Below are 15559 nucleotides of genomic sequence, written 5' to 3'. Positions count from 1 at the left end.
ATCGAGGATTGTACGAAACGTGTCGATGGGGTACGAACAAGCATCGCTTTCGCCGGAGATGGCGGCGCAGGAGACGAGCCCCCGGATCGGATGACGAAGCTTAGCACGGATAGTGTTGAAGGCTGATGTGATGCTGGGTTCATCCTGGACGTCGAGGCGTTGGAATAGCGCATGGGTGTGATTACCTCGCGCAACTTCCTGAATCCGATCTGGTCACAGTTATACAGGAGATCAAATTTGGAAGATTGCAGGCATTGTGTACCCCAGCTTTCGGGAGTGGGGTCGGAGACATCGACAAATACGACATCTGCGCCACTCTCTAGAATCGCTACACCTACGGCCGTACCTACTGCACCGGCACCTCCGGAAACTAGAAGACTGTGTCAGCTCCAGTCCATACGTCGATTGGTAAGCCGTACCTATGATAGTCCGGTCATTCAGCCTAAAAAGATCTTTCGTCGCCATATGAGTAGGTGGAGGATGTGTCATGGCAAGGTACAGAGTTAAAGATTATGTTGATGAGAAGATGGAATGGTTTGGCAGCGCAGTTCAAATGCGTCGAGCAGTTGCTATATTGTGAAGCGGGGTTATGACGTATGTAAAGCTGCAGGATAGGTTGTGCAAGATTCAACGTTGCTGACCATTAGGCCCGTGTCGCGCTTCCCATTGTATACAGACTTTTGTAGTTATGGAATATCAAGATCGATGGGTATAAAAGGGAAATGAGCAGTGTATGATTCCTCTAGCTCTGGATAGGTTCGTCCCATGGATTATATTGTGGTACCGGAAGTACCGGAAGCACCCTTCCATAACAAAGACACCATGTCAAGTTCTATCGCCGTCATCTTTCGGACGCGGAAGGAGCCAGGCTACGTGAGAGCTGGCAAGGTTCCGAATCTTACTCCTAGAACGCGTACCATGGTGTGGCCTTGAAAGCCAACGTCTGTAACATCTCGTGTGAACCGTATCATCGTGCTCGTAGAAGGGCCAACGAGGTTTCGAACTCATTTTGGTGATGTGTGAAAGGAACTTTGCCACGTTGCTGGAGTCCATTTTGTCCAGGCTTCCTCCGAAGGCGGGGCCGACAGCTCTTGCGAAGCGCAAATTGGGTCAAAGGGCGAACACTGAGACTGCGTTGGCTCGCATCTGACATCAGTCACACATGCACCCTCATCTACGTTCGGTGGTACTTCTGGATCGTCTCTGTTTTTGAGCTCGTACTCCCACTCAAGGTGGGTGCCCATAGTTGTCTCGGCGCGATTCGAGAGAGTACTCTTTGTCGCGACGTCTTTCAGGCCACTGAATGGGCGATGTATGAGGCGAAGTAAGTCAAAAACTGCTGCGTGAAGCTCAGATGAACCATGATCAAAGAAGAAGAGGCTGTCACTCGCCAGAGAAGTCGGGGGCGTCGCGAACTCTTCACCATCCCTTGTCTGAGATCTGTAATCTTGCAGCTTCCCCATGTGAGCTGCAAGAATGTTACGAAACCTGCCAGCAAGCGTGTCTTTGATCGCACAGTACTCGAGAACACTAATGCATTTTTCCAGCAGTTTCACGTCGTCAGTGTATGGCTCGTTGTTCAGAGCCCTCTGCGATGCCTGGTAAGCGATCATGACTCCCGCCGTGTAGGCTGTGTAACTGGAATTCTGGGTTAGCATCCTTCGCCACCGTGGCATACGCCTGACTCACATGCAGAGCCAGCAAACTTGTACTACCTTCCCTTCCTGTAGCATTAGACTCATGACAGACGCGTTTGTTTCCGCAGCTTGGTATCCTTCCTCGATAGCCCTTCGTGCTTCTGGTGGAAGAACTACGATGCCAACTGCATCGAGCGGGATGTATGCAATTATTAGCCGCCGAGCAAGCAGCATCATAGCCGAAAGGTAAAAGAGATGAACATAGAATATTACTGGGCGGAATGTGGCCATCAGCGGGCTGCTGTCGCCGCGTAACAGCGCAGCAACTGACATCCAGTCGGGGAGTTGCGCATGGAATCTCGATAATTGCGCGCGAAACTCTAGCGTGACATTTTCCGGTACAGGCGCCTTGCTTGGTAGACGGTGAAGTAAGCTTGCCTTGATGATGGAAACTTTGACGCATTCGCGTCGAATCATGTCCTGGGGCGGCGCGTCTAGTCCATTGAGAGATGAGTGGACGTCGAAGGTTAACGAATCAGAGTTGTAGTCAAGAGATGCGCTCAGCCAGCTATCGGAGTAGTCAGCGACATATCACACATAACTAAAGGCATGCCAAACTGACCATTGCAAGTGGACAAGAGTCATATGCGTGCGACGAATGTCGTCGTAATAGCTTGGGGACCAGTCTGGCGGACATGTTTCGAGATATATTTTGCGGTTGCGAGGAAGGCTCAGACCAAGTTCTGAAAGTCATCAGTGGCGTATTTCTCGTGAGTATACCCAAGTGTGACTCGTACCAATGTAAGCCAGAGCAACTGTCGCCTTGACGACGATGTTATACATGCCAAGCAGCGCGCAAACATTCATGGCTCGAAGCGGATCGTAGAGAATCGCAGAGTCCAGGCCATGTTTGGCGACTGCGTAGAAGTAATCGGCAAGCTCGGGAGGCGGTGCCTTTGTTGGGTCGGCTAGCTGTGAATGTATAACACCGATAGAGGCCATACCCGCAATTTCTGCGGCATAAGTACGAATTTCGATTGTACTTCCGTTGCTGAACATGTGTCCGAGTGGCATGTTCTCGTTTCCGGAGGCTTTGATTGCTTCGATGCATGCTTGGACGTCGTTCCTATTCATAATGTAAAAGAGTGCTCCCACACAGTTAAAGAACATCTCTAATGGGCCGTGGACGTTGGAAACACTTGCGTTTTCGTGGTTTGGAGCAAGCAGAGTGATGCCCGTGACTTCGGTCTGGCCCTTTCGAACAGTAGAAAATCGGGGATGATCCATTATCTCAGGGACGGAAAGCATTGTCGATGAGGGAGAATCCGTAAATGTCGGTGGTGAATCGTTCTTACCAACTTTGGTCTCAGATGCAGGCCCAGACTCGGAAGAATTGCGACGGCCCATTTCGAAGTTCTTGAAGATGACTCCCAGATCGTCACCCTGGGTCGCTCGCAGGTGCTGCAGCAAGGCCGTGGCTTTGTCAGGTGAAGCCGTCTGTAGGAACCACAAAACTTCATACATCGAACTTTTATCGTCCTCCAGTTCTTCAATCTTTCTTTTTTGCGCCTGAATGAGGGGTGGGTCGTATCCGCATTGTGAATTTCTCTCCGAGCAAGAGCGACATGTCGGTCTGCCCCCGTCACACTGTCGTGTGTCAGCTTCGACTTCACGGAATTGCTGTCGTTACTAGCAAAGAATTCGGTGGAAGACCTTGGTGCGTCGGCCACGGCAGGGCAGACATGCGACCGTCACGCGTGACGGCCTGCGACTGGTAGGAGTTGCTCTACTAACAGCGGCGGCAGCAGCCAAGTCTTGTGGACGCGGCGCGATATCTCTGAGAGAAGACGATGACATTCCTAACAACCGGGAGTGCGAGAGCTTGGATCAAAGTACAAGCTAAAGGTGCGGTCTGCTCCTTATTGGCGGATAGGCCAATGTGCTATAAGTGATGAAGCAACCAACTTTGGATGCCTCGAGTGGTCGGCGGATGCAGCGGCATGGCCAGTGCACTCTGTGCGTGGCAGGTACGTTAGCCATGACGTCAGACCTTATGCAAACGCTGACTCCATGCATTGAATTCGACGCAATTTCTATGCATACGTGTCTGAATGGAGTTCATTGCAGTTTGATGGCTTCGTGATTATCCAGTCTGGTGGGTCTTGCCGAGAAAAAGGCCGACTGCACCTTTTGTATCCACTGCCCGCGCAACTCACGCACGCACCATCAACGGCAATTGTCACACATCCGTAATTCGCAGTCGCCATACGGGCAAGACTCGATATCTGATGACTTTTGAACTGCCCATGGGCATCTCTGTGATATTATGATCACTATGAGGCCTTGTTCAGCAGGGCCTTTTGAACAGTGATTGTTGATTAGTGAGCACGGCTTGCGATCTGCTCAGGTTGGCACCAGAAGCATCTTGAAGGCATACGTTCGACAAGACTTCCACGCATTATGGACGTCAGATTTTACGGGAAAATATGCGACTTCGCAAGTTATACGCTTAAAGCTCCAAGGATATGTTCCTAATGAGGATCAGCATAGCCACGTCGAACGCCATACAGTCCGACTGGTATTTGTATGACTCAAAGAAATCTCCACTATCGTGCAACCTTTTCCCACGCAATCACGCGTAGAGAGCGTAAGCTTTCCCCAGACAAAGGGACGCAATTTCTCCGTTTGTACAAATGTTGGCAGAAGGATCGTTAGGGAATCCCCGCAATGGCTGTTCATGAAACCGGTGACATCATAGCTGCATGCGTAGGACTGCTCGGTAGCTACAGCATTGTTAGCATACCTGATACTGACCAAGTCGACACCAGAGATCGTGGCATCTTACCTACATATATGATCACAGAAGCCTTGGATTAGCGAGGAATTGTAGCCCTGGGAGGCTGCGCCGCGATGATACTGCACACCGAGATACGTTGGAGTTCAACTGAGTCAACGAACGCCCTTCACATATCTAGTAACGAGTGGTAGGTGCAAACGCTGCTCAGACACATCAGGCCCAAGCAGTTCAGGTGTTTGACTCCACGTATTCTTCTTACACAACTGTTGCCTGTATTCGACACCACAACCAATGGCATCTGTATCTTGATAATGATATAACTGTTTGTACAATAACTCCAGCGCTGGAGTCGCGACACGTTGAAGCCGCCAACATGGCCAAGGGCGCAATACTCTCACCCAATCCCGCTTCACCGGCTTCCAGCGCCTGTCAAACACTCCACGATAAGAAATATGCCCAGCCATATTGGCCTAAACTCGGTACCAAAGACGACATTCCGACATGGCTCCAAGATAACGACTTCATCATCACGGGACATCCAATGCCGACTCATTCGTATAAACGATCCTTTCGGCTGTGGCGTTGCCTTCATATGGAAACGATGAATATCTGGACCCACCTTCTTGGGAGTACCGCGTTCGTTGGGACTGGCATCGGGTTACACACACTTGCTATCTCGACCAAGCTTGACCTGAGCACAGGCGACAAATTCGCCTTCAGTATTTCCTTAAGCGCAGCAGCTCTCTGCTTTGGGCTCAGCACAACGTTCCACACACTTCGGAGTCACTCCTACAATATTCACCATCTCTGGGGCCGTTTCGACATCTTCGGCATCTGTCTCTTAGCTATGGGCGGTGGATCATCGGCCAGCTATTATGCCGTTCGCTGTGATCCAGTGGCTCAACGGGTATATTGGTGTCTCAATGGCGGCGCCGCTATCGCTGCTGCTGCCATGCTGTTCAATAGTGGCGGCGGTGGAGACAAGATGAGAACGCTTCGTGGCAGTATCTTCAGTGCGCTCGCTCTTACAGCAATGCTCCCAATATTCCATGGCGTCGGCAAGCTTGGATGGAGTCGTGCGTGTGCTGAGATCGGCGCTCAGTATTATCTTTGCGAGATCTTGGTCCTTGTGCTCGGGGTTTCATGTTTCGTCGATAGGTTTCCAGAGAGACTGAGCCCAGGCTCGTTCGATATTTGGGGCCACTCTCACCAGATACATCATGTTTGCGCTGTAGTTGGCCAGGCTTGCCATATAGCCGCTCTTGTCGCCGGCTACAAATTCCGTAACGCGCATCCAACTTGTTGATCGAGAGAGGCTGTTGGTGCCGGCGCAATGAGTAATGCAATGGCGGATAGCACTATCGTTGAATGCAACAAGAAATTATACTGAACGGCGTATAGTAGTTGCAGCAACTGTACGATAGAGTAAGGAATATCAACCGACGGTAGGTGGGTATCGAAGAGATGTTTCCCATGTGCAGTGACGAGTATGGCCGGAGAAGGGGCGACGGGCAGGAGTAAGCGAAGCGTTCCTGGGACGCGGCGCATCACCGACTGCCGCCTGCGCAGCAGCAGCAGTCAACCTTCGCCCAATTCCCATCCAATATGTCGGCCTCGACCGAATCGAGCGCAAGCAATGTAGATTCTCACAGCGAAGACGCGCCCCGCGTTGAAGCGCTCTTCCTCATCAAGTTCGACAAGAAAGTTGGGTACGTCATGCGACGCTGGACAGCCGGAGTACCTCAGGGAGCTATGCGCTGATCACTCACAGCTATACAATCGCCTGGAAGCGCACAACGACACCGGATATCACCCTCGACAACGCCGTTGAATACAAATCGCTACCCTCGGGTCTGCACTCAGTGCAGAATGACCTCGTCTACTTTACCCACGATGGCTATGCCGGGCTCAGCGCCTTCGCAAAGGGCGACGCGAGCGCAGAGGATCGCAATGCCACGTTCGTTTCCGTGGGTATCCTAATTCAGAAGGAGGGCAGATTTGGGAGGCTAGGAAGGAGCTGGCTACTGGCCGGCCGCTTGGAGAAATTGGCTGCAGCTCTGGCGGACGACCCGGAAGCTGTGACGCCGCTGGACGAGTTCTGGCAGGAGCAGGTCTCGAGACATGGCAAAGGCGACACCACCTCAGAAGCCGGAGAGGCGAAAGGTCACAGCAGAGCGCGCGCCATCTCCACCGTGAGCGCTGTCATCAAAGACGAGGAGAGCCTGCCGGACTACCACCCGGCCTTATCTATACAACGCTTCCTCGACGTATTCGGGCCATTGGTCTTCCGCCTGCTTCAAGCGGCCCTGCTGAGGAAACGCATCCTCTTCGTGGGTGTCCCGCCGGTCAGGACTGCCTGCGAGTTTGGTACGTCTGGGATCTTGTCATTGGTTATCTTCCAGCTAACATGCCAGTCTACAATCTGTCTGTCCTGTCTAGCATATCGCCTCGCGACACCGAACGTTTGCCTCCAGAGACGGAAAACCTCCTCCGCCTACCCACCCTCTTCTCCGTCGGCGTACACGACATACCTCTCCTCGACGACCTTCGCAAGCCCAAACACGGCGGACACACACCGGACCTCGAGCCATCAGAGGGCTGGGCGGCGTGCACAACGGACGAAATCATTGTCACAAAGACGCAGCTCTACGACATCATCGTCGAATTACCACCCAGTTACGATGCGCCCCCACAAGAACGCCGCTGGCCGCGGATACGAACGAGCGATGGCAGTTTGATCAAGGCTAGCCAGCGGGATGTTGCGCGCTACAAGCTTTTGCACAAGGAGCTTTTCAAGCAGCGCACGAGATCGGAAACATCGCCCGAGCCGTATACGGACGACGAGAACGACGACACTGCTCCCCTGCTGTCACGCGACGAGGTCGATACCAAACGCGCCGACGACGACTTCAACGAAGCATACGACGACACGGTGGTAGAACCAACAACGTGGTCGAGGCTTGCATATATGGGCTACATGTGGTGGGCTTCGGCTGGCGAGAGAGATGCATACACGACAGCCGAGCGGGAGACGGACCGCGAGCTGATTGGCGACCTCTCCGCCTACTCACAGTCGTTGGAGACAGCGATAATTGCCTACTTCCACCGACAGTCTTCGCTGCTCATACGAACGCTATCGCAGATCATCGAGGCGGATACACAAGGCGAAAGAGGAGACGACGACGATAATGACAGCGATGCATTGATTGTTGACAGAGACGACCTGTCGCGAATGGGGCTGGACACCTGGTCAGAGGCTGATCGCGCCTTTGTGCAGGAATTTGGTAGTCTGTACTTTGGACGTACTGTTGGGGTCAAGGGCAGTGAAGTGGAGTGCTGTGGTTTGCGGGTGCCAATCTTCTAGCTGGGCTGGGAGCGTTTAGCTAGCCACAAACCGGCAGGTTCCCGGTTGTGTGGAGGGCTTCAACAGTGAACACAGACTGTTGTGGTGTAGGTTAATGACAGTCTACTTGTCGCGGGCAACGTTGGAATCCGCTCCATCGCATTAGCGGCGCTAAAATGTTGGGATCGTGTACCTGGAATACCCGCTTTCAGTCACAGGCTGAATGGCGTACAAACAACATGTTTGCGGCTGTATACACGTCCGTATAGCTATGCACACCTCGGTCATCATGCTTTGGGTTTCCGCGTGAAGCCTCGGAGGTCCGTACACAATCAAATCCGCGTAGCATGATTTGTCGGTTTGGTAGAGCTCAGGCAGCCCGAAGTCGGACCCCGCAATTGAATGCACAGGGCGCGCGCAAGCGAATTCTGCGCCCCGCATCGTCATATGCCATTCCCAGTGGCCGGCTCAAGGCCTTAGTATCACCGACCAAAGTTTTCTTTTGCTGTGAATCATACCTCTCGCTGTACTAATAGTCTGCCTGTGCGCACGTCTCCTGTGTCTTTCCATATCCCAAGTGTGTTTACTTTGCTCGAATTCACCCGAGATACATTTTTGGCCCTCCATTGTTGTTGCTGGGCCATCAAGAGACTGTTCTCAAAGTAGCGCCTCAAGATACCTGCTGCATTAATCACACCAAGATGCCTATGCTCAAAGAGCCCTGGAAGAAGTACCATCCCTTCAAGCCATTGAACCTGCCGGACAGGACATGGCCTAACAAGACCATCGAGAAGCCACCACGCTGGCTGTCGACCGACCTCAGAGATGGTAACCAGAGTTTAGTAGATCCCATGGTAAGTACCAATCCACCCAGAAGCCGCTGCGAACCAGCATCTGACACGGACCGCAGGATGGCGCGCAAAAATGGGACTACTTCAATATGCTAGTCAAGCTCGGCTACAAGGAAATCGAAGTCTCCTTCCCCTCCGCGTCGCAAACCGACTTCGACTTCACGCAACGCCTAATCCAAACACCCGGCATAGTACCTGACGATGTCTGGATCCAGGTCCTCTCGCCATGCCGGAAAGAGCTCATCCGCCGCACCGTCGACTCCCTCAAGGGCGCGCGCAAGGCCATCCTCCACCTGTACCTCGCGACCAGCCCGTGTTTCCAGCAGATCGTCTTCAACATGAACGACGATGAGACAATCGCCCTCGCAGTCGAATGCACAAAGTACGCGCGCTCGATAACCAAGGACGACCCTGCGCAAGCCGGCACAGAGTGGGCATACGAGTTCTCGCCCGAGACTTTCTCAGATTCGTCTCCAGAGTTCGTCATCAAGGTCTGCGAGGCTGTCAAGGCAGCGTGGGAACCAAGTGTAGAGAACCCGCTGATCTTCAACCTGCCAGCCACCGTGGAAATGTCGACACCCAACGTCTACGCCGATCAGATCGAGTACTTCTGCAAGAACATCTCCGAGAGGGAGAAGATCTGCGTCTCTCTACACCCACACAACGACCGAGGATGCGCAGTAGCGGCGGCAGAACTGGCACAAATGGCGGGTGCAGACCGAGTAGAAGGCACGCTCTTCGGCAACGGAGAGCGCACAGGAAACGTTGACCTCGTCACCCTGGGCCTCAACCTGTACACCCAGGGCATACATCCAAAGATCGACTTCTCTGATCTGAAGTCAATTATCGATATGGTGGAGAGCTGCAACAAGATCCCGATACATCCGCGCGCACCATACGGAGGCCAGCTTGTTGTATGCGCCTTCAGCGGCTCACATCAAGACGCAATCAAGAAGGGATTCCAGATGCGCAAGAAGAACGGCGCGGACAACGAGAGCCGGTGGCAGATCCCATACCTTCCCCTCGACCCCCAAGACATCGGCCGCACGTACGAAGCCATCATCCGCGTCAACTCACAAAGTGGAAAGGGAGGAATCGCCTGGATCATCCAGCGCCAGCTCGAACTCGACCTGCCTCGTGGTCTGCAAATCGCCTTCTCCAAGATTGTGCAGAAGGAGACCGACATGCTCGGCCGCGAACTCCTGCCAACCGAGATCACGAACCTCTTCGAAGAAGCCTACCACCTCAAGCGCAACCCTCGCTTCTCCCTCGTCGATTACGAAATCAAGGCCGACCGATCAGAGACACCGCTGCCACCGCAAGACGGCCGAACAGTCAGCAGCCGTAACCTGCGCCGTATCTTCAACGGTGTCATTGAGATTGACGGCCAGGAACACAAGATCCAGGGTTCGGGCACCGGTGCGCTGTCATCGCTGGCCGATGCACTGAGGAGTCTGGGTATCGACCTGGACGTTGTAGACTACAACGAGCACACAATCGGTACAAGCAAAGACGCCAAGGCCGCGACCTACATTGGTTGCACAGCCGCGCAGAGCAGCCAGAAGGTCTGGGGTGTTGGTATTCACCAGGATGTGGTTCAAGCGTCTCTCATCGCCATGTTGAGCGCTGCTTCTTCAGTAGGTCTTCGCCCATGATAACAAGCAGGACTTTGGCTAACACATCACAGTTCCTATCGTCGAGACCTACCACACCTATTCCTTTCCGCCCTAAGCGATCGAACACCCTCGAGATCCCCAGCCCAGACTCAAGTCCTACACGGAACGGCAAACAAAACGGAAGCACAATAGTGGATAAGCTGGAGGCTGCTGTTAACGGCAGTCAGGCGGACGTCAAGAGTGCGGGCGTGTAGCAGCATGAAGTCTTACAAACGCTTCACAGTTCAGTTTCTCCGTTCATACATATCGCATATAGCATTTGGGATGTAAAAGGTCGGGGCATTGGAGTTTAAAAAGTGCTGTCTAAACGGAATGAGAATATCTAAATAAAGGTATCGATAGCTGTACTCAAATCACACATGTAGAACCTTACAATACTCGCATTCTGTGTTCTTATTCGCTTGCCTACCAGACGTTCCCATCGGCACAGCTCCCACAGCAATCGCTCTTGTTCGTACCATGCTCATGGCGTATCCGACATCGGCACATGCATCCTATACAACGCTTATCGCCGGCTCATGGACCCGTAGATGTGGATACCGGTTGGTGTGAAGTCATGCCCGACATATGGATGACATACCGGCCCAAACTCTATCTACAACTCCGATCCGTGTCACCATATCTATACAAGATCGCGATCATAACCCTGCCCACCGCCAGCATATTCCCTCTACCAACAAGCACAACCACCATGGCAGAAAACGACAGGACCAATATTCCCCCAGCCCCAGCCTACTTCCCCACATCCGCCGACTCCCCCCTCCACCCCCCAACCGCCCTCTACACCACCCTCCGCACCCTCCCCTCCACCTCCCTATCAAAGACCCAAGACTTCACCATCCCACCCCGCAGCGGAAAAGCCTGGACCGTTCCCGCAGGCGCACTATTCCGCCTCTCCACGCCCGAAGGGCCCCAAGTCGGCGATTTAAACGTGTGGAACCAGCATGATCCCCGAGAGCGCTTCTGGGCATCTAGGACGAGGCAGTTGCAGGGGAGTCATGTGGTGCAGGGGGATAGGCTGTGGAGTTGCCTCCCGTTTATGAGGCCAATGTGTGGGCTTGTGGAGGATGGGTGTGAGATTAGGGATTTTGGGGGTAAGGGGACGGGGAAGGGGAGGGAGAGCAGCAGGGATGAGAGGGGTGGGGTTACGAGGTGGGGTGGACGGTGTAATGATTTGTTGGGGACGAGGTGTGATCCTTATGGTATGTCTGAATGCGCGGGTCTGGGGTTTGGTCTGGGATGGGCTGTACCGCGGGACTCTTCTTGTTCTTTTAGATTCTTCCGTTCAAATAGAGTATGCGGAAGTTATGCTAACGATTAACGCAGTTTCTAACATGCTGACATCCTCATCCTACGATTACCACTGCCACTCCAACCTCGTCCGTTCCATCTTGCCATATGGTCTGACGGAATTCGATGTTCACGACGTACTCAACGTATTCCAGGTCACGGGTCTAGATTCCCAAGGCCGCTACTTCATGGAAGCTAGTCCTGCGACCAAGGATAGCTTTCTCACCTTCTTCGCCGAGTTGGACTTGTTATGTGCGCTGAGTACATGCCCAGGTGGTGACCTAAGCCGGTGGGGCTGGACGCAGGCGGAAGAGGGAAAAGAGAAGAAAGAGGGAGATGATGATGAGGGGATGAAGAGTACGTGCCGACCTATTCGGGTAGAGGTTTATGAGATCAAGGAGGAAGTCAAAGGGGAGGTGTTGAAGGGGTGGAAGAAGCCGGAGAAGAGTGGATATAGGGGAATGCATGGGATGCGTATTCCTGAGGGCGAGGCCTAGTCTTTCCTAAATTCTACAACTTGTTGCTTCCATGAATCTTGCCGCCATCGAGCACAATTGTGTCTCCGTTGACATGTCCGCCAGCCCTACTGCTCAGATATACAACTGCAGCTGCGATGTCCTCTGGCTTTCCTACCCTTCCATTCGGGTTAGTCTTTCCCAACGCCTCCTCACCACCAGCCTTCTCCATCAGTACACCTGCCATCTTGCTCATGAAGAATCCTGGCGCAATACCGTTGACAAGAATGTGTCTGGGCCCTAGTTCAACAGCAAGGTTGCGCGCAAGATGCAGGACTGCGGCCTTGGATGCGGAGTACGACCAAGAGCCTGTCTCACCGAGAGATCCCACGCCAATCCCTGCTACGCTGCCTGTTACGATGACGCGCGAGGGGTCTTGGACTGTTGCAGCTTTGGTGAGGAGGGGTGTGAGTCTGCGCCTATATCAGCGCTATTATCAGATAGTAAAAGAAACGAAAGACTTACTTCTGGATTGTAAAGAAGACACCCTTGACGTTCAAGTCCATGACCTTATCCCATCCATTCTTCTCATCCGCCTCTTCAAACTTGCTGCCCCAGGTAGCTCCTGCATTGGCAAAGAGAACGTCCACGTGATCGGTATGCTTGCTGACTTCCTGCACAAGACGGTCGATCTCGGAGACCTTGGAGCTATCCGCGGGAATGGAAATAGCTACTGCACCAGGCGACTTGTTGGGGAGCGCATTTAGGGCTGCGACGGCGGCATCGCAGGCTGAAGCTTTACGGGAGGTGATGAAGATCTTGGAGCAGCCAGCTTGCATCAGGCTGGTCTTGTGTTAGGCAGGTGCGCTGGAATGATGGATGGAAGCAGATGGATTCATTTACCCTGATGCTGCATGGAGACCTAATCCTCGAGATCCGCCGCTCACGACTGCGACTTTGCCTTTCAAGCTAAAGATGTTGGTGAAGTCGTGCAGCTGCACATCTTGTTCCGCGGATGCCATGATGATTGTATGTATTGAGTATTATGTATATGGCGACAATGGAACGTTATTTGCACAACAACAATACGTTACTATGTGGGAGTGTTGATTAGTCGTGATTCACGACTGCTCATGTAACGACCTCGGTGCTGACGGTGCCCAGCCATCCGAAGTTGTATCAATGCATACGTGATGTACCGAGGCTGTAAGTCGCGCTAGTCTACTGCGTGGGGTAGCGTGTTATCCAGTGCACATGCTCTTTCTCAGGTTGTGACGAGAACTTTCAATGAGAGTCGTTGATTCGTTGTTCATAAGTCGAGGTGGGAATATACACGATAGATTGCGACCAGGCGGATGCGTGACATCGAGTCGGAGAATAATTCGCTCTAAAGCTTGCCTATCTCCTCCACGCATAGTTCCGGAGAATACCAGGGTGCTTTTATCTGCGCCGCGCGCTGCGCTACAAGAAAAAGCATTATCTCGAGTGTTGGCTAGAGGTGCAGTTAAGGTTGTCGGATCTAGGTGTGCGGCAATCTCGGAGCATCGTACAAGGACATAATGGGGACGCTGGTGTGAGACATGGCTGGACTCGAGGGCCACAACGTCGAGACTCAACGTAAATCGAACTGCTCAAGTGAGATGTCGACGATGGCTACGGCACGCGAGCGAAGGTCCAATGCCCAGGTAGTGTGCGCGCTCCAGTGCGCCCGCCTCGAGTATCGGAAGTAAACACCGGCTTCCTAGTCGGCGGGAGGCATGGAAGGCGCGAAGAACTTGGCGCATTCCGACGACACCACGCGCACCCACCATGAAGAGCGTAGCGGATATTGCAGGAGCATCAACGTGCATCCTTCAACGGTTTTGCTGTCGATACATACTGTTCTCGCTCTCCTCGCCGACCTGGAGAAACTGCCGCGAACAGGACGACGCGTTATCACGTCGCCACTCTACCCCAACACGACTCCGAATTTCGCAGATCTCCATCCGCCCGCCAGAGACAAGCTTCTCCCTTTCTCCAAGCGTCTAAGAGATTTTCTGCATGACGTCCTATTCGGGACTGACATGTGCTGATCGCCCCGGTTGGAAACCGCCAGGCGAAAGATCACCGGCGAAATTTTAGCCTGCCTCCAACGGCGTCTTATCGGAGGGCCGATCGCACGTCAAACTCGGGTTGCAGAACTCAACTTCGGGTCCGCCAAGACACATTCGGTCCATTCTCGCAGATGAGCGGCTCACAGCACGCTACTCTTCCTGTCATCCCAGTCTGTTTTCTCGAAACCCCATCGGCTGCCTTCCTTGGACGGAAGCTACCGACCCGCCAGGGGGCCGCGCAATCATAGATGATCAACGAGCGATCACAACTGTAGATCTTTTCACTGCTGTTTACTACTCAGAGTACGTACGGGCCTCGTCGACACACAACTATGCGGCCGGAGGGGACGGCATCAAATCGATACTTGAGCAGACGTCGGGTGTCACATTCCATACCTTCCGCTCCACGCGACATGTGCAACGGCGCACAGGATATAAAAAGATCAAAACTCCGACTTGCAGACACAAATCGTACCGTAGAAGCATTTTGCGGGCCTCTGGTATGCACGTCCTGATCGACACGCTCAACAGATGCTACAGACCATTGAGATTGGTGCTCGCTCTTGCGGATACCGCAATGTACCCTGCCGTGTATCAGAAACATAGCACCGTTCTTGAGACGCCCGTCAAAAGCCTCGTAAGGCACCTATCCGGGCTTGCTATCCGGCAGCTGTCAGTTTCAGGTGGCGAGGGGCCGCGGCGCGGTCTAGACGAGCGGTTCGGCAGTTGGCAGTAAATTTCCACCCGCCTTGACCTGGTTTCTGGTCACCTCGGCTTCGCATTGCTCTTCATGTTGCATCTGACTGGCCGAGCCGCTGTCGACGCCAAGCTCGAAATCAACAGAAGGACAGACTAGCCATACATTGGCCTTGCCTGTGGGGCTTCCGCGACGGGCGCGGGCACGCGCTGCAACGTGGGGAACCACGTTTTTGCAAGCGGTGCCACGCCTGATGACGGGCGCCGCAAGGTCAGGGATCTTCTCCGGCGACGCGCGCAGAACAATTCTCGGAACACTGTCCTGAATGAGGTAGTGTTAATTCAACGCTTAGTGTACTTACCCACGAAGATGTACGAAGAATCTTGTTCATAGTGACATCAGTGTGAGCATTACGTAGGTTCAAGGTCTGCCAACAAATCGGAAGCCACACGGCAATTGATGTGGCTGTGGCGTACCGTGCACGGCGATTCCACCGCTCAACGTGCTGTGGCTGGGGAGGCCTGGCTACAGTCTCCGCGAATCCCACTAGGGCATGTCGGGACAGATCGCTAGTGAACCACCATGACGGTGTTCCCTATCTTCTTGGGGACCGAAAACTGATCCTTCGGCGCCTTTTTCGCCATCGTCTTTCAAAGTCCAGAGCGCTTCATCCGAGTAATCCTCGTGCTTGCAGATTCGAAATCCCGTGTGCTTTTGCCA

The 15559-nt window shown here is 53.4% G+C and overlaps 5 protein-coding genes across 5 annotated transcripts; 3 read left to right on the top strand and 2 right to left on the bottom strand.

Annotated features, from left to right (window-relative positions):
- Nucleotides 1-1685: 1685 nt before the first annotated feature.
- J4E85_004536 (uncharacterized protein) lies at nt 1686-2945 on the bottom strand (the record flags this gene model as incomplete). Its single annotated transcript, XM_051468792.1, has 2 exons — nt 1686-2131; nt 2435-2945. The coding sequence occupies 2 exons, from the start codon at nt 2943-2945 to the stop codon at nt 1686-1688; spliced, it is 957 nt and encodes a 318-aa protein (XP_051327007.1).
- A 3094-nt stretch (nt 2946-6039) lies between these two features.
- Nucleotides 6040-7798, top strand: J4E85_004535 (uncharacterized protein; the record flags this gene model as incomplete). The annotated part of the gene is made up of 3 exons (XM_051468791.1): nt 6040-6143; nt 6206-6801; nt 6849-7798. 3 exons carry the CDS (start codon nt 6040-6042, stop codon nt 7796-7798), a joined length of 1650 nt encoding a protein of 549 aa, XP_051327006.1.
- A 680-nt stretch (nt 7799-8478) lies between these two features.
- J4E85_004534 (uncharacterized protein) lies at nt 8479-10498 on the top strand (the record flags this gene model as incomplete). The annotated part of the gene is made up of 3 exons (XM_051468790.1): nt 8479-8631; nt 8688-10265; nt 10316-10498. The coding sequence occupies 3 exons, from the start codon at nt 8479-8481 to the stop codon at nt 10496-10498; spliced, it is 1914 nt and encodes a 637-aa protein (XP_051327005.1).
- A 497-nt stretch (nt 10499-10995) lies between these two features.
- J4E85_004533 (uncharacterized protein) lies at nt 10996-12091 on the top strand (the record flags this gene model as incomplete). Its single annotated transcript, XM_051468789.1, has 2 exons — nt 10996-11506; nt 11631-12091. The coding sequence occupies 2 exons, from the start codon at nt 10996-10998 to the stop codon at nt 12089-12091; spliced, it is 972 nt and encodes a 323-aa protein (XP_051327004.1).
- Nucleotides 12092-12104: 13 nt separating this feature from the next.
- On the bottom strand, nt 12105-13071 carry J4E85_004532 (uncharacterized protein; the record flags this gene model as incomplete). Its single annotated transcript, XM_051468788.1, has 3 exons — nt 12105-12522; nt 12575-12892; nt 12953-13071. 3 exons carry the CDS (start codon nt 13069-13071, stop codon nt 12105-12107), a joined length of 855 nt encoding a protein of 284 aa, XP_051327003.1.
- Nucleotides 13072-15559: the final 2488 nt, after the last annotated feature.

The sequence above is a fragment of the Alternaria conjuncta genome, assembly GCF_024043145.1.
Source record: "Alternaria conjuncta strain BMP 0040 chromosome Unknown scaffold_6, whole genome shotgun sequence".
Classification (NCBI taxonomy): domain Eukaryota; kingdom Fungi; phylum Ascomycota; class Dothideomycetes; order Pleosporales; family Pleosporaceae; genus Alternaria; species Alternaria conjuncta.
The sequence above is the reverse complement of the archived record's forward strand: the minus strand, read 5'-3'. Positions and strand labels throughout refer to the sequence as shown.